The sequence below is a fragment of the Tachypleus tridentatus genome, chromosome 6, assembly GCF_004210375.1.
Source record: "Tachypleus tridentatus isolate NWPU-2018 chromosome 6, ASM421037v1, whole genome shotgun sequence".
NCBI classification, from domain to species: domain Eukaryota; kingdom Metazoa; phylum Arthropoda; class Merostomata; order Xiphosura; family Limulidae; genus Tachypleus; species Tachypleus tridentatus.
The window spans coordinates 52928325-52947870 of record NC_134830.1 but is presented as its reverse complement, the minus strand read 5'-3'; the positions used below and the strand labels follow the sequence as shown (position 1 = coordinate 52947870).

The 19546-nt window shown below is 34.0% G+C and overlaps 1 protein-coding gene across 4 annotated transcripts in view; it reads left to right on the top strand.

Annotated features, from left to right (window-relative positions):
- The window catches only part of LOC143252516 (synaptosomal-associated protein 47-like), a 30887-nt gene that overhangs the window by 1427 nt on the left and 9914 nt on the right, over positions 1 to 19546 (top strand). Inside the window, exons 2-4 of one of the 4 annotated variants that reach the window (XR_013029031.1) lie at positions 3673 to 3874; positions 14164 to 14466; positions 19022 to 19084. Coding sequence is in view for 3 of the 4 variants with exons in the window: in XM_076504768.1 (XP_076360883.1) it covers positions 3673 to 3874; positions 14164 to 14438 (477 nt within the window). In the remaining variant the exon portion in view is untranslated. Of the gene's footprint in view, positions 1 to 3672; positions 3875 to 14163; positions 14822 to 15392; positions 15626 to 19021; positions 19166 to 19546 lie in introns of those variants that run through there. The other 3 variants (XM_076504768.1, XM_076504769.1, XM_076504767.1) reach the window with 3 other exon arrangements.

The following is a 19546-nucleotide window of genomic DNA, read 5'->3' as shown; positions in this document are numbered from 1 at the left end:
AACCCAACAGATTTTATTGGAGACCACAAGAGATGTTTCTTATATTTGTTTGGTTTTGTATCTTTTGTGATGATATAAATTATTATTTTAGTTTGGGTTATTAATATATCCCATTATATGAGGATTATTTCAGTTTATGACAAAATTAATTGGTTATATATAAATTATGTGTGAGAGAAAGCTTACACCAACTGAAGTTTGAATATTAGTGAAAATGAATTTAAGCTGTAGAAACATAGGACCAGATCCTGTAAGCCTTCTTCTAGTTAGTACAGTTTTGAGGTTGTGCTGGAGTTTCTAGAGGAGGTGTTAAAACACTCCGTGGCTTGTATATGATAGCAGTAGTAAATGAAATATCCTTTAGAGGTCAGTGGCTCTTTGGTATCCCTTGGAAATGAAACCAGAACTCCATATCCTTTACAGTAAGTTACATTATGTTTTGAATATAATTATTATCCTATTGACAACATAACAATATCTTTGGACAGCATAATTAGAGGTTTGTTTGTTTGTTTTTGAAGTTTGCACAAAGCTACTCAAGGGCTATCTGTGCTAGCCATCCCTAATTTAGCAGTGTAAGACGAGAGGGAAGGCAGCTAGTCATCACCACCCACTGCCAACTCTTGGGCTACTTTTTTTACCAACGAGTGTGCGACTCGTAATCTGAGGGTCACGGGTTCACATCCCCATCGAGCCAAACATGTTCGCCCTTTCAGCCGTGGAGGTGTTATAATGTGATGGTCAATCCCACTATTCATTGGTAAAAGAGTAGCCAAAGAGTTGATGGTGGGTGGTGATGACTAGCTGCCTTCCCTCTAGTCTTACACTACTAAATTAGGGATGGCTAGCACAGATAGCCCTTGAGTAGCTTTGTGCGAAATTCAAAAACAAACAAACACACTTTTACCAACGAATAGTGGGATTGACTGTAACATTATAACGCACCCACGGCTGAAAGGGCTAGCATGTTTGGCACGATGGGGATGCAAACCCACGACCTTCAGATTACGAGTCGTACACCTTAACACGCTTGGCCATGCTGGACAATAAGTAAAGGTAGAGACTGTTAATTAATATTCATAACAAAAGTGAGAAGAAAATGTCTTTCGTACCAAAGAGATAAACCAGATGTACAGTGATTTTCTCACTGTAGGAGAAAATACAGATGTATGAAGTTATGAATTTTAACACAGGAAGCAAAAAGTTAATTAAGGAAAGGGTTTTCATACCTTTAAACAGATTGATCAAATAAACAGTTTTTTCTTCAGCTTTATTAGTGAAACAACAATTTTACTCATTATACTGATGTTATAATTCTCTAGGTTCCCATATTGCCCTAAACTCTACATCAAGAAATAGTGGAAAGAAAATTGAGTTTGTTCTTCCACTTACAAAAATCAAACTGTTTTTTAAGTGTTGTTAAGAAAGGACATTCTACCCATTGAAGGAAAAAAATAATAATATTATTCATGTTCTTCTAACCTTTACATCCATACCTAGCTAACAAAAATTTCAATTATTAATTTGTGTTACAACATCATATGAATCAGTTCATTAATTTACATTTTCTTGCTGGGAAATACATTTGCTAAAGATTTTATTTGGATCTGAGATTACAAAGCTTTATTATTTCTCACATTTATTATCTTGGGTCCTCAGTTTGAGGGCTTATATACTAATGTCAGGGTTCAGTGCCCTTGGTGGGCATGTTGCAGATAGCCAATTGTGTAACTTTGCCTTAAACACAGACTTATGATACTTTAAATTGTATTTCCATCCTCTGTGATGTAAAAAATCAGATACACATTTGTGATGACGAGAAGTCCACTTGAAGTGAAAGTACATCTCAGGACTGCTGTTATGGGTATTAACCTGAAGATGACCTAAGAAGGTTGAAACATTGTTCTCTGCTTTATTAGTAAGTGCTTATACCCATACCAGCCATCCTGAGATACATATTACTCATGTCTTTAATGAACAAAAAAATTAAAGCTTGGAGACTACAAAGAATTTGCCATTTGAAGAATTTTATGAAAGATGTCTGAAGAGGGTCTGTGTAGTCATGAATCTCTGTCTTCTGTTATTTAGAAAGGCATGCTGAAACTATAGTTTAAGTATTTTTCAGGGTGTATTCTTACTTGTTTATTACATTAGTGTTTAGAGTTTGAACTTTGTAAGTAGAAGTCCCCAATAACCTCTTATTCAGATTCTTCAAGGATTCAGAATAAATTATGTATTGAACTTATGCATCCAGTGGTCACTTTACAGTGCCACAACATACAAGAGATTGTGTGAGTATGTTCAGAAAATGAAATAACTTGTGTGAATTATCTCATAACATGACAAAGCTGTTTTATAAAACTAAAAGTTTACACTTCTTACTTCAGTAATAATTTTGACTTTTTATTTTTTTACTGCATAAATAATCTTGTTTTCTTTATATCTTTATATCTTATGTATCCAGTGTATCTGTGTGCTGTCCCTTATTCTTGCTGCATAATATTATGTCACAATACGCTCTTCAAGTGTAAATGGGCTTACATCGGCTATATTTCTCTGAAAAAAAAAGAAACAAATTTATAATACGTGCATAATTGAATATAACATAATAACATATGGATGGGTATGGACTTACAGGCCTCCCTGTACATAGGAACTTTGATTATTACTACTCTTCCAAACATCAAATCTTATTTGATTGTAATCTTTCTATAATGTATGTAGCATTTATATATGTATCTATTCATGTATGTGTCTGAAATAATAAATACAATATGACTTCATTTATAGAATAGCATCAGAAACAAAAATCCATTAAAAAACTTCACACTTTGGGTATTCAAGATTCAGACAATTAGAAAAATATGTTTGGTATGTTTAACAACCATTTCTTTATCATGGGTACAGACAGCCTAGTTGTTTGGCATCAAAAAACACCAACCAACTTTAAATAAAACTACTCTCGTAACAACAGGAATCCTCCTGCTAGTACAGCAGTAAGTCTATGGATTTACAGTGCTAAAACCAGGGGTTCAATTCCCCTAGGTGAGCTCAGCAGATAGCCTGATGTGGCTTTGCTATAAGAACACACACACATAAAAAGAATACCACTTTCATTAGGACTATATGTAAGCATTTGATTATATCTTTATTGTTGTAATTTGTAAATATAGTATAAAAAATTGAGCTTTAACAATTTTCAATAGAGGGCACTACTTTTCATACATATAAAAAATTACAGTTTATATCAACACATCAGTACACTTTTCATGTTTAGTATTTTTCGAAAAAAATTGTTTTTTAGAAAATGTTCACTTTTCCTTAAACTTTCTTTTTTGTGAAATATAAATATTACAATCAGAAATTGCTGTCACAAACAACCACCTTTAGGACAGGATTTCTGCTATTATTTACAGTATCACTAGCAGTTATTCTAACTTGTAGGTGCATGCAGGAACACCATCTTATATAGATATATAAAGAAAATTAGTGGTATGTATGCACACACACACACACACACACAAATAAAGTAATTATATATACAACCTTTTACACTTATTACTGCCTTAGTTTTTCTCCATCTTACATCTTTAAAAATATTTTTGTTAAAGTTAAATTTCAAAGGTTATTTTATTGAAGCCATTTTTACTGACTGATATGATGTTTATGCAGGTATTAAAACCCTGGGAAATCAGTATTAGCCACTGGATAGATCCTAGCAGGAGTAAGGTACAGGTTTTCATAGTGGTATGTCCAAGACTGGCAGAAGCTTTAAAGAAACTGCAGCTATACTACAGACAGAAAATTAGTTTAGGTGATGAGGAAACAGTTAGTTCACAAACTCTGCATGACAGGAACCTGCTTCTCTCACCAGGTAAGGGATTTGTTTCACTGGGTTATGGATCAACATTGTGAATAGCTGTGGCTACAAAGGGCCAATATATTTATAATTGAACATAAAAGCAATTACACATGTAGGCCTAATGCACATTCAAGCTGTTATATTACATACACAGTTGTATGTGTATAATGTTATGTTAGGGACATCAGCAGATAACATTTTAAGTAATGTCTGTAATCATTCCAGGAACCTATATAACTATTACCCATAATTAAAGTTTTCTAATCTTTTTAAATGTTATGTTAAATCTCTCATGACAACAATAATATTGTTATTGTTATAGAAACAGGATGGAAAAATCTGAATAAGTAACATAAAGCAAACATAAGTACTAGTGGCAGGAATTTTTCACAACATTGGTCTGTTGTCCCTAGTTTGTTATAGACTTAGATTGACTTCAATTTTACTCAAAGGTATATGTATATACTTATGGTAATAGTTCAGTGAAAAAGGATACCTCACACATCTGTGCAACTGAAAACAAGAAAAATTTAGAACTTAAATAGAATATTATCTATGTAGGACCACTAACATAGTTGTTTAGTTAAATTCAAATGACCATCATGGAGAAACATGTTCTATTCTTTAGGCTTTTGTCACTGGAGTTGACTTTCTTATATCTGTACTGATTATGTGTTAAAATAAGTTTATTAAAGTAATATTTATTCAAACATGTATGTAATGCAGTGATTTAAAGATTGTTGTTTTCTCATTTCAGTTTTCAAATTTGTTTTATTTAGAAAATCACTTTAAATCCTACAAGGCAACTATAAGAAATTATTTGCTATTGAAAACTTGCAACTGAGATCTTATTTAGTTATTTTTCAAGCACTTTTGTACAGTGTGCCTTTTTTAATACATATATAAATGAACTGCATTGGACTAATATATTCAACACAGCATTAAATTAATATTGGTGGCTAACCAACATTATGTTTCAGACAGAATGTCCTTTCTCAGCTATATTGAAACCTCAGACATTTGATTCTGTGTGTCTTCACTAAACTGTGACAGTTTCAGTGCTATCACAACAGGTAAAGATAACAATTCCAGCTATAAATCTGTATTTACAACATACAGTCACTTAAAACTGTGACAGTTTCAGCACTGTCACAACAGATAAAGGCAGGAATTCCAGCTATACAGCTACTTATCCAGAGGCTCGGACATTACTGTTCCCAATTCCATCTTGGACTTCTGCTGTTGTAATCCATTCCACTACTATAGTAGGAGTCCAGACAGACCTTTTTGTGCCTCCCACAGAATCCTTAACAGCTCATCTTAATTTAGTACCCTCCAAAATCAACAAAGTTAACGAATCAGTATCTACTTCTATCTCTGTCCCTACCACATCTTCCAGTCATTGCCCAACTTTGCCTTGTTCAAGCCCAGGTGTTTCCATAGGGTCTTCCTTTTTTGACACCCCAAAAATTAAACCATTTGTTCATGTTCTCAATCATTGGAATATATGCCTACAAACATTGACCTGCCTACTCGATCCAGAGCAGGATCACTACAGAGTGACCGACCCCTTGGAGGCTGTAGCCATCTGTAACTTCTTGGTTCGTACCATAACTGTTTGTTCTTTGTACCTTACCCCTGGAAAAAATTATCATCCATTAGACCTTGATGGCCTCATTGAGCACTGCCAACCCCTTTTTTAATTTTGAGGGATCTTAATAGGCATAATCCCCTCTGGGGTGATTCTAGTATTGATGTGAGGGGTTGTGCTATAGAGCATATGTTCCTGAATCACAACCTGTCTCTCTTCAATACTGGCTCTTACACTTATTTTCATGCACCCAGTAAGTCATTTACTGCTATAGATCTTTCTATCTGCTCCCCTTTGCTTTTCACTTGCTTTTCTTGGGAGGTTGACATCAATCCATGGGGTAGTGATTATTTTCCTATCATATTAAAAGAGATATTGGCCGTGGTCAGTGCCACCTGCCCTGTGTGCCTCAGTGGAAGTTGGACCAGGCCAACTTGCCCTCTTTCACTGCTCTCTTGGAACTTGATTCTGCCATGTTGTGTAAGTCACTGATAGATGATTGTGTAGCAGCAGTAACTAACTGTATTGTCCAAGCAGCCACTCAATGCATCCCCAAAACCTTGACATCTTTCCAATGGCATCACCACCTTTGGTGGAATTTTGCTTGTTCTCTAACACAAACAGCTCAGAAATGTGCTTGGGATAAATTTCATAGATATCCCACACTTTCAAACTGCATTGCATTTCAGCAAGCCCATGCACAGGCTCGGCAAGTTAGAAGTCAAAGCCACAAGGAATCTTGGATTAAATATACCTCCAGCATTTCTTCAACCACCAGTTCAAAAGTCATATGGGACAAGATCCAGAAGGTGAGTGGACAATATACTTCTGCTCCCCCTCTCTACATTAATATTCAATGGCTGTGAAGCTGCTGATGCTCAGAGCATTGCCAATATTTTTGGTGAATGTTTCTCTCATGTACTTCAAACTCATCCCCTTCCTTCTTAGCTATTAAAACACGAGTTGAACATCTGCCACTTTCCGTTTTGACTGATCATCCCTATGACTACAATCTCCCTCTTACACTGGTGTAACTCAAACTTGCTATTCATTGGTCTGGCAATACATTAGTTGGACCTGATGATATACATTATGAGATGTTATGCCACCTTTCTTCTGCTTCTCTTACTATTCTCCTGTCTGTCATTAACCAGATATGGCAGGAGAATGTTTTTCCTGGTGCTTGATGCCAAGCTGTTGTACTCCCTATTCTTAAACCTGGGAAGGATCCAAAGATTCCTTCAAATTACCGTCCCATTGCTTTGATGAGTTGTCTCAGTAAGACCTTTGAGAGGATGGTTAATACTCATCTTGTTTGGTTCTTTGAATCAAACAACCTTCTCTCACCCACTCATTGTGGGTTCCAAAGACAATGCTGTATGAAAGACCTCTTAATTCACCTTGAAACATCAGTCAGAGAAGCCTTTTTGAAGTGATAACATCGTTTCTATTTTCTTTTATTTAAAGAAAGCTGATAATACAACATGGAGATGTGGCATCTTGCGAGACCTTCACTCATACGGATTATATGACAATATGCCACTTTTATTAAGCATTTTTTAATGAACCACTGATTCCAGGTTTGTGTTGGTTTAACACTTTCCCATTTTCTCCCACAGGAACTTGGAGTCCCTCAGGGCTGTGTTCTGAGTCTCACACTTTTCATTATAAAGATTAATGCCATCAGTGAACAGCTACCCACCTACAGTTGCAAATGGTATTTTTGTTGATGACTTTCACATCTCATGTCAGTCATCAAACATGAGGTTTATTAAGCAGCAGCTACAAACTGCAATCAGTTGTATACTTAAGTGGACCACAGCAAATAGTTTTCAACTTTCTCTCCCTGAAACTGTTTGTGTACATTTCTGCCACCAATGGGGTATTCATCCAGATCTAGAACTTCGTATTGATGATATTGTACTTCCTGTTGTCTCCGAGGCAAAGTTTTTAAGTCTTATACTTGACTGTAAATTAAACTTTATTTCTCATATCAAGCAACTTCATGTCAAATCCATAAGAGCACTGAACGTATTCTGTGCCCTCTCTTCCATCTCTTGGGGAGTGGATTGATACTCCAGGCTTAAAATTTATGGTGCTCTTATTCAATCCAAACTTGACTATGGGTCTGTGGTTTTTGGTTCTACCAGAACCTCAGCACTGAAAATGTTGGATCCTATCCATCATCAGTGGTTTCGGCTTTGCACTGGGGCCTTTCGTACTTCTCCAGTCCAAAGTTTGTATGTGGAGTCTCATGAACCCCCTCTGTATGTTTACCATTTGCAACTGTATCTTATGTATGCTTCCAAACTTCGCTCTTTACCATAGCATCCTACTTGGGGTTGTGTTTTACATCCTCAGTGGGCCACACTTTTTTATAATGAAAATCTGCCATTGTTCCTTTTAGACTTTGTATCCAGGCACAATCAGAAAAATTGGATTTATCTCTGAATAGTATAGCAGTATCAACAGATCAGCCTCTTCCACCATGGCTAATTACTATCCCCAACTGTTATCTATTTTTGAGTCATCTGAGGAAGGCTAGTACTCCTGATTGGAAATATTGCTCTTTATTTGCTGAACATCTTTTAAATGATCCATCCATTCTTACATACACAGATGGTTCAGAATCAGGTGACTCTGTTGGCTCTTCCATGATTTGTTACAGTTTGGTTGTAGCACACAGAACCTCCTCTACAGTTTCTGTGTTCAATTGTATGCCATTTTTCTTGCCCTGAATCATACTGAAACTGTGCAGTATATGCATTGTATGATTTACACTGATTCACTCAGCTGTCTGTTGGCCCTGAGATCATTCCATGTTAGTTACTATCCTATTCTTATCAATATCCAAAACAAACTGGCCCATCTCTCTCTATCATTTATCTCTGTCCAGTTTTTTTGGATACAAGGTCATGTTGGTATTCGTGGGAATGAGCTAGTTGACAAGAGTGGCAAAGTCCATCTGCTCTGGCTCTATCACCACCATACCTGTTCCATACATGGACTATGTTATCAAAACCCGACTGTACACCAGTTGGCAGTTGACCTGGAGTGAGCATTGAAATAATAAGCTTTTTTAAATCAAGTTTTCTTTATCTCTTTGGCCATCTTGTTTCTGTAAAGATCAAATGGTGGAAGTTGTTTTGGAGAGGCTACGCCTTGGTCATAGTTTTTTAACTCACCACTTCCTTTTATCTGATACTGATGCACCAATGTGTGGTCTGTGTGGCACTCAGGTCACAATCGTACATATTTTATTACCATGCCGTCGTTACAACCAAGAACGACGATGCCATTTTAAACATATTTTTAAGGTAGGTTTGCCCTAGACATTAGCCTATGTCATAGGTGATACTGGTTGCCTCACTCATGTTGTTACATTTTTAAGAGCCATTGGTCTTTTTAACAGAATTTAACATTTTAATTGGACTTTATACTGTTTTAGCATAATGTCTTTTACACATTTTACTTTTATTTTCACTTGAACCCAGGACTGAAAGGCCAACTTCAGGTGACTGACAGCAAGTTTGAACTTAATGCTTCAGTCTTCCTGGTGGGTCTTAATTTTACATATTTTACACATTTTTATCTTAATTTCTGTATACTACAGAGATGCCAACCATTACGAATTGAGCATAATCATTACAATTTTGGTGTATACATTATGACTATACGCTCATACAGACAAATATTACGACTTGTTGCAATTCCCAAATTATTATATATTATATAGGCCTATACAATAAAGTGATAAATTGTTCCCCCAGGGCTTGAAAGGGGTGAAAAGAAAATTTTTAGTGAGATACAAATAATTTTAGATCATAAATAAAAGACATAGTCCAAATGGCTACTTGCGATAATCATGTTTGTGCTTGAAATAATAAAAAATATTTGTATCTCCAACGTCTACCAATAGTTTGAGTGCTGTGCTTCTGCATACTGGATATGTGGGGTAATCCATAGTTACATCATCAGTGCTTGTCAGCCAATGAACACTCGTGTAGATGGGTATTTCTTGTTTTCTAAGCAGCATAGAAACACCAATGTGATCTTTCACATGATGGAAAAAAAGAGGCCTCATTCACCAGATTGTCTTGTTTCTGGCAAATCTTAAAAGACTAAAACTGTGAATCAAAAATTTAGGAAAGAGTATAGTGCATGCATTTTGTACAGTTTGTCACATCAATTTTTCTGTGGCGCATGGCAGGATAAACGATTGTTCCAGACATACAAAATTGGCTTCTCATCAATAAAAGGCTGAGGCAAAGACAAAAACGATGCAGATAAGGACATTTATGAGTAAGAATTCAGAATATGAAACCATAAATGCAGAAGTGATGTTCACACAATTCATCATTGCTCATAATTTACTCCTAGCTGTAGCCGATCATGCAGGACATCTATTCAGAAAAATGTTCCCAGACTCTGATATAGCAAAAAAATATGTCTGTGCTAGAACCAAAACTACAGCCATTGTACAAATGTTGGGTTGTGAAGATAACAAAATGATTTCAAGCATACATAATAACAATGTTTACAGTTTAGCCACAGATGGATCCACAGACACAGAATAACTCAAAACTGTATCCAGTGGTTGTATGATATCTTGACCCTTTTCTTGGAAAAATTGTTTGTTCTCTTTTGACAATGGTGGAATGGAAAGAATTTCAACGGGAGAGAATATTTTGGATCACGAACTGACAAAGAGGAAAATTCCATTGGAAAACTGTCTTAGTTTTTCTTCAGACAATGCCTCAGTTATGTCTGGTATAGGTAAAGATGTGATGGGACACATCTCAAGATGACACCCTAGCATTTACTTCATGGGCTGTGCCTGTTACCTCCTGAATATTGCTGCCCAGAAAGCTTCCAGGGAACTGCCCTGCCAAGTTTCTGATATATTGATAGATATCTACTATTTTCTGGACAAAAGTGCTAGCATAAAACAACATTTCAAAGAGTTTCAAGGATTGTATGACAAAGAAACAAGAAAAATTCTACAACTTGTTAAGATGGCTATCACTTTGGGTGTGCCTCAACTGAATATTGGACATGTGGAAGCCATTGAAGAAGTATTTTCACTGTGAAAAGGAAAAACTAGATTCAAAAGGATCTAAATGTGCAGCTCAGTCAGGCAGCAAGACTTTAACAGTCAGGATATCCTCTCAGCCACACAGGGACACAGTCAAAACACCCTCCCAGCCACACAGGGACACAAGACAACAGTCTCCAAAAACAGACAAAGAAACATTTGATATAACTCAATATATAATTTAGGCAGTCTGACCTTGAACTAAAGAAGAGACAATCAATGAAAAAAGATAAGAAAATGAAAGCCAGCAAGGAAGTAACCAAGAAAAGTTATGCGCAGAGCAAGTTAGATAAGTTAACAGTTTTCTTGGACAACAAATTGAACTTGTTATTTTGCTTTTTTCTTCAGTCTACAATTCCTCTATTTGAGCAAGCCAAATTGATATTGCAAAGAGAAGAATCTTTCATACACATCATGCATAGAACTCTGATTACACAAGTTAAAAATATACTTGTTCGATACATCAAGCCAGAATATCTTGAAAACAACATCACTGAACTTGACTACAACAATGAATCCTTACACAAATATGATGAGGCAGTTTCTATTGGAAATGCTGCCAAGGAATACATTGTTAAATATAAAAAGGACCTGGACCTGATCAGCTTCTACACCAGTGTCAAGAAATACTATATTGAACCTACAACTTACATGATGAAACATTTCCCTTTAAATAATGAACTTCTGATTCATGCAGAGGTTACTGATCCAAAACTGAAAGTCAGCAAAGATTTCTCTTCTCCACGCTTCTTCACAGACAGGTATCCTGTCCTTGTCAATACACATGAGCACGACACTATTGACAAGTTGTAAGGGCAATATTTGAACTACCAAAATGATACTTTCTCAGAAACTGTCCTTCAGTTGAATGTTGACAAGTTTTGGGTTCAGCTGTCTACAGTTAAGTATGGAAATGACAACCAGTATGACATTCTGTGTAGGGTCATGCTTGGAATTCTTACAATCTTCCATTCTAATGTGACAGTGAAAGGATATTTAGTTTAGTGACTAAAAACAAAAGCAAGTTCAGACCAAACTTGAGCACCTCAGTTTTGAGCTGTGTTATAACACACAAGATGTGTATACAGTCAAATGGACAATGTTGTTAAAACTCCCAACCATCCAGAGACATTCTCATGAAAGCAAAGGCTGCAACAGCTGCAAAACTATTACAATAAGTGTCATAAATATGATATAAACTAGTCCTTACACAAAGGCTTTTTCTGCTTATTGTTTGTGCATTTTCAATGTTGTTTTACCAGTATGTTTGTTACTCTGAACTAAATAAAAGACATAATTTCAAAAAAAAATTTTTAAATGTATTTATTAAATACACAAAACACAGTCATAAATGAGCAATCTATAGCAGTAATAAATAATAATAGTTATAACAAACAGCTTAGAGACATTAGTCAGGCCTAGTAGCAGCAAATGATAAAGGGCTCTGTCTACAATCATTACACTCAGTCATTTGAAATAGTTGAAATTTCTGATACCATTATACAAGGTGTTCAGAAAGTCACTGTGCAGTTTTGAAAGCAGTGATAACAGCATTCATTCAGTCTATTTCAAGCCAGCAACTGATAGCAGTGTTTAGAAACAAAATAAGAAGGATCCAAGCCTGTATTGATGCCAACGTGGGTCACTTTCAACATTGTTTATAATTGTCATTCATATTTACCTCCTGTATTCTATATTGAAACATGTCTGTTAATACTGAACACCCTGTAGTATACTACATCTTGTTTGGCACAGATAGCCTAGTAGCTTTGTGCCAATAAACATGAAATACCTGCCTACCAACCTCCCTGCTATACAGCTGTGTCTATTACATACAGTCATTTAGAACTGTGACAGTTTCAGTGTTATCACAACAGATAAAGGCAGGAATTCCAGCTATACAACTACATTTACTACTTAGAACTGTGACAGTTTCAGTGCTATCACAATTGGTTAAGATAACAGTTCCAGCTAGACAGCCAAGCTTATAACATATAGTCACTTAGAGCAAGTGACTGTATAAAACCAATTTTATTTAGTTTAACTTGGATCCTTATAATTCTGTGTGACCAAAGATTTCCTATCAGTGGTTCTTCATGGATGATAAAATCATGACATAATTTAAGAGATACATAAAGACATCTTACTGGTATGATTAGTCATTTATCTATTCTAACAAAAGATATTTGAATTTACAGTATAAGGTCACCCTCTGTTACAAACTAAAATGCAGTGCAGTAAGAAGAAAAGTATAAACAGATCTGACCTAAATCACAATACTGACAGAATAATGTGATGAATATTGTGCTGTTTTCTCAAGAAGAGACCCTCACACAGTGTGTACTGCTCTTGGCATTTAGCTCTCCAAAACCATCCATCTAGGTAGAAAGTTATAGTGGGTGCAGCATGGCCAGGTGGTTAAGTCACTTGTAATTTGAATGTCATTGGTTTGAATCCCCATCACACCAAACATGTTCACCCTATCATCCGTGGGGGTGTTATAATGTTATGGTCAATCCCATTATTCATTTGTAAAAAGAGTAGCCCAAGAGTTGGCAGTGGGTGGTGATGACTAGCTGCGTTTCCTGTAGTCTTACACTGCTAAATTAGGGACGACTAGTGGAGATAGCTCTCACGTAGCTTTGTGCAAAACTTAAAAAAAACAAAAACTTTAATACATAAGCATGAGTTGCACTAATAACATAAAGTGTTTTGCATAATTGGTATGGAACAGAAACATTATAAATAAAATACAAAATTATAATGCAGATATTACAAACACCATTCTGTAGCAAAAGATAAGTAAATTTCTGATGAACTGCAATCAAAACTATTTAAATTATAACCATGCATTGCCACATGTCAAGTCTTCCACCTTGAGATCAGAGACCTTCACTTTCAAGCAGGTTTTCAACTATTGTAACTATTACAAAGGGTATGGTTTGAGGATCTACTTAAACATAAAATAGTGTGTAAGAGTGATAACAAATAGTTAAATGTTGAAACTCTACTTCTGTTTGTACATTTTTAGCAGAGAAAATTCAAAATCTGCACACCACAAACTTGTGTGTTAATAGGTAGTTTTCTAAGAACTCATCAGTGAAACTAAAGGAGAATATTAAAGACATCTTTCACACAGTAATCAGAGCTTGTCAAATTTCATTGAAACCTTTAACTACAATGGTAACTTTTTACCATAATTTTGAAATAAACTTGTTTAACTTGTGTATACATATTTTGATAGTACTTTGCATCTACCTAAGTTTGTTACTTTAATCCAGTTGTGCGTGTACCGTACATGTGCATGTAGGTTGGTTAGATGTGTAGTATTTAAGTAGAATGTAATCACACCAGGACATAAACGTGTTATTAACGTTTTTAATCAATTTGTTCCTTGTCATTTTTAAAAGAAACTTATGTGGCTTGATTAAACTTATCACACTTTTGAGATATCCCTACAGTTGTTTGCATTGAAAGTACAATAATGTAAGTGGTAGATTTGCTGCAGTAATACACTTACATAGTTTAGTGAAACTGTACCTACACATTTCGGATGTCTCTTTTTTTCCCCATTCCTGGACAAAAAGAATAATAAAGTATTTACTGTCTTATTAGATTCAAAAAAATGTGGAGTTTCAAGAAAAGAACTTAGCTCTCAGTTTCACAAGTCAGAGAAAAGAACGGGTGATGAGATTTTGGTGATAAATGAAGAGGAAGCTGAAGACATTAGCCAGATGATCAGTAGCTTGCATTCTCTGGCTCTTGAGGTCGGCCAAGAACAGTGTGCTCAGTTGGAAAAAATTGATAAATTGATTGGTTACGTTGACAGAACTGATGATCGGATGAAAGAAGACATAAAAAAGATAAGAAAGTTACAGGGCAACATGTGAATAAAGATGTTTACCAGATTTATTGAAGGTGTTAAAATATTATTATTATTTTCAAATTTTCTCTTTTTTGAAAGTGATTATTGTAACTGTTTGATGGGTGGATTCTATCATGTAAATAACTTGCTGGACTACACAAGCAAAAAAGCAGATTTTCATTTAAACTGGATTTAGGTGAAAATGAATGGATCTTGGTAGTTGATCTGTATATATCACAATGAACAAAAGACAGGCCTCTGGTTTGATAATATTGATAAGTTTGATGTACCGTTAGAAATAGACATTTGTATAGTAAAAGTTACATTGTAATAATAATAAAGAATTCACGTGTATAGAAGGCATGAAAAAAACCTTTAAAATAAAAGTTTATGTGGATGAGTCATAAACACATTGTGAAAGCTTGTATTAATCATGATACTAGTGTAAATACAGTAAAACCTGTCTAAGCCGGAAACTGCATAAGGCAGAAACCTGTACAAGCCAGAAATATCAAAATTTTGCAGCATTAAGATTTCTCTTATAAAAGGCCCTCTATATAGTGGAACCTGCGTAATGCGAACAGAAAACTATCTTTCACGTAACTCATCTATCAACAAGTAGGATTATAACCTGAGTAAGACAGAAAATATGTTTTGATTAAATTTCTTATTTAATTAATAATTTCTTTAAATATTAATAAATTCTTGAACATTTTGTTACAGTAAGTATTGGTTAAATATATTCTGTTCTTTTTTCTGCTGTCATTATTTTTGCAGTTAAATTAGATTCATGATTTGTATAAATATACCTGTCTTTTAAATACAAAATTCTACTATTTAAATAATTCTCATGAAAAAAATAAATTCCTATTTTCCCTAATTTCAAAATTTAAGGAAAATTTACTTAATACCCTCATTTTAAAAGAAATCTAGTAAATACCCTCATTTTTTTAAAAGTTGTTTGTTATGATGATTTTAGTGAAATCCAAACTCTGATTGAGAAGACTGATGCAGATGATTCTATGAACGCAGAAAGTTTTGTGAACATGACAAGAATGTTTGAACAGAAACTGATTTAAACTGAAATTGATTTAAAATCTATAATAGAATTGCAAGATGATGAGTGTGAGAGATTCAGAAGATGACTAAAATGGAAAAGATAGTGAGGAAATAGAAATTCCTATTTCATCGCAAGTGTTAAGTTATATTAATGCTATCAAATTGTATGCAAAATGGAGAGGGAAGATGGACTTTATGAAAAGGCCATAGAATTGGCATTCTCTTTAACTACGGAGAAAGTCCATTAAAAATGAAACAGTTAAAATTACACTTCAAATAAATTTCATTAAGATTTTGTGTACTTATGTATATTTTGAATGTCTATTTTTGTTCTTATTCTAATAAATATAGCATAAACAGTATAATAACTTGATTCACAAACATCTGACTTCCCTTGAACCAAGCAAGTATAATGTTCCACTCAAAAATTATATATAATTAAAGAAATACATGTTCACTATATAAGCTGGAAAATCTGCTTAAGCCAGAAATTTTACTTGGTCCTGTGCAATTCCACCTAGACAGGTTTTACTGTAATAGGTTTTTTTGTGTAGAAATAAGTTATAATAGCAGTATAAAAGAAAGTCCGCTATAGATAAATCACTATAATGATGTATATACCTGTTGGTTAGGCTTCATTTTGTTCATGATGTACAAAACAAGACAAACTTTGACTATTAAATAGTTACATTTAGAACGTATCATTAAAGGAGATAAGTTAGATAAATCGATCATATTTCTCACATATCATAGTATGAAGTAACATAGCTTCTGAAGAGACTAACTGATTTTCATCACATCAACAAATTTCAAGACTTTACAATTTTATTAACCATATAAATATCAACAAGGGTATTCCACTTTACAATGATTGTATGCCTAATGTAGTTTGTTCAAGAAATTTGTGAGTTAGAAAAGGAGTTTTTAGTGTTTTGATTGTCTGCAAGCATTCTATAAATGGTGTATAAATATGATCATAAATTATAAACTTTACCTTTGGGCAAATAATTTTAATCTGCCATTTTTGTAGAATGAGAAATGCTATTGTTAATCAATGCTGACACACCCATTCACCACAAGAGGAAGACATAGGAGGAAGAAATTAAAAGGATGAACCTCCTATTGTCACTTCCTAGAGGCTCCTAAGAATAGGTACCAGGACTTATGACAGTTGGGTTAATGGTTCACCAGATGTAACAAGACATAAGTGATCAGATCTGTACATCGACGCCTACCTCACTCATTGAGGGGCTTGGTGGTACAACTGGCCCAGTGGTTTGCTAGTTGTACAAAGACATACATGCACATCCAGACTTTTGTAAAATATTATTTAAATGTTTATGAACTACCAACAACAAGTGCAAATATATAACCCAACTGATACTTAATTTCATCAAAACAATAAACACTGATGTACTATTACATAGACTTTCTGTAGATTGCACGTCAAAAATCTGATTACTAAATAATCAACATTACTGCACTTATGTATACATATGATGTAGAATAAATACTGTGAAATTTGAATCTCAACACAATGAAAATTACTGAATTTTAATGTACAAGTAAATTACATAGATACACATTGAAAAGTTGAAACTAAAAATACACTCGTGGATACTGTTTCAGTTCTACATACAAATTCTATAGATATATTTATTGCAGTATTCAAGCTAAATATCACGTACAGTTTAATGATTTTAGCTTTGTAGATTGTTTCATACTTGTGGTCACAATGTGTGTTGATAATTCTGTGTCATTCATCATGAAGAAGACATTTGGATTTTTGAAGGTTTCTCGGAAGAAGCTTTAGTGCTTCCATGTGACTTCTTGTGCTTAGTGAAAAAACAGTCATTTGTTTTTCAACATTTTTTGTCACTGGAGATGACTTATTTGAGCCTGTATTATTATTTAGTGACCAGTGGTGATCTACTGACATTATCATTTAAGACTGAGTTTTGTCATAATAATGCCACTTTATTCTAGCTCTCTAGACTAATGTTATTCTTTATTCTAGTGTTAATATTGTTAAAAGGATTGAGCCTTATTCATAATTTGTATTAAAGAGAGAGGGTTTTTTCCTGCTCACTTTTGCCAAGAATAGAAGTTCTGTGTGTGTGTCATTATTTCAATAATTTTATTTTTACAGTACAAGTTCCTTCACCAGTCTGTATGATTTTACTGACCATTCACTTTTTGTCAGTCTCTCCAGATCATTTTGTAGGATTGAGCTATTTGTTTTTATTTAAATGCTGTTCATGAATATCTGCTACTCCATGTGCATGCTTGCCATTTGCTTGTCTTATTAACCTATCACAGGAACAGATCTGGGGTTTGATGTTGGAGGAGAGGATATAATTTCTGGTATAGGCACCCTTAAACTTGTTTAAATCAAGAAAGATAAATTCTTCAGGTTCATTAGCTGTAGCAGCTGCTTGATCATGTTTGATCTTTTGCTGACCTTTTATGTCACTTGATTTGTTGGGAAGGTCCAGATTAAGAAAACAAAACTTCCAAATATGTTAAAGAGTGAACGTTACATCAAAAATGTTTTTTTTTAACAGCTTATTAAGAGTGACCATCACTGTAGATCATCACAAAAGGAACCACAATTGTATTTCCTGATAACACTATAAAAGTGTTATGCATATAAGTCATGAAGTAAACAATAAATTTTCACCTTAAGTGTATTAAAATAAAAACGACTTAATTTTTGTGAGAAAATCTAATAAAAAAGATTTCTTTGAATAATCCATAAATATACTATCAGATGAAATATCATTTCTGTGGATAATTTATAAGAATGATGTAAAAGAAGAGATTTCTAAACAGATAATAACTTAAAACATGCACAAGGAATAAATCTGTCATGACAAGATGCAAAAATGAAAAAGGAGATTTTTTTTAGGATGAATCCTATGCATGTTGTGATAGAAAAGGTATCAGGAGTTATGAAGTCGTAGAACTTATAAAACAAAAGTTTGATATTTAGGAGTCAGATATTACTCTTAATGGAAAAAAAAAACTTCTTTTATGAAACATTAAAACTAACATTCCTGCATTTGTAGATGATTTGTTTATCAAACACTTTAACGTACAAGCTATGGACGTAGTGACTTTTGTTCATGAATATTTATATGTCAGCTGTCACTTAATAAGCAAAAAAATTAGATGTGTATTTTGTTCTCTGATTTGTAATAAAGGTAATGTGTACATTTGACACATTGAAATATCTGTATTGTAAATTTTGTGTATATTACAAACTAGTATTAACTGTATTTAAGATGTATGGATTACAAACTTCATTCCCCATATGAAAAGTGTAATTATACTTAACATATTTTTCCTACTTGTTAAGATGCTGCGATCCTACTTTTTTTTGTTATAAACTTCCAATTCCTTCAAGTAAACTGAAGCTGTGAATTACTTTCCATGTGATTAAAGATGAAAAAAAGTGTAACGTATTTAAAGTATTGAAAATGAGTTGTACATCTTATAAAGACTGATTGTTTGTACTGTATTATTTTTCTCTTGTGTATCTCCTTCAAGGAAGCAGACAAAAGTCCATTTTAGGTGATACACGAATCTGGTACAGCTGAAAGACATTTTCTGGTAAGATTTTTAAACCACTACTAGTACAGTAGCTTATTTTTGTATATTGGTATAAACAATAAATGTTGTTTTAGTAGTTGCCCCCATGCTTAATATCATTTATTTTTTATGAGAATGGTACGTATTTGAAATGTGCAATTTGCATTATTTTAGGGGTTACTAAATAATATAGGAAATCATCAGAGAAAATGCTCTCAGAATGTACTGATGTTTTACATTTTAATACTTTAAAAAAGCCAGGACAGTCTAGGTGCCTAACTCTCCTGGACTTCCCACATAATTACCCTCCACCTCCTCCAGAAACATTTTGAAATCTGAACTGATATTTCTGTTAAATATGTACAATAATTTTCCAGCTTTTTCTTCTTAAAATCACCAAAGATCTGTTCAAAAATGAAATCTATAATGTAAGAATGTACAGATTGCCTGCAAGAATCTACAAGATGTATTACATTTTCTTTA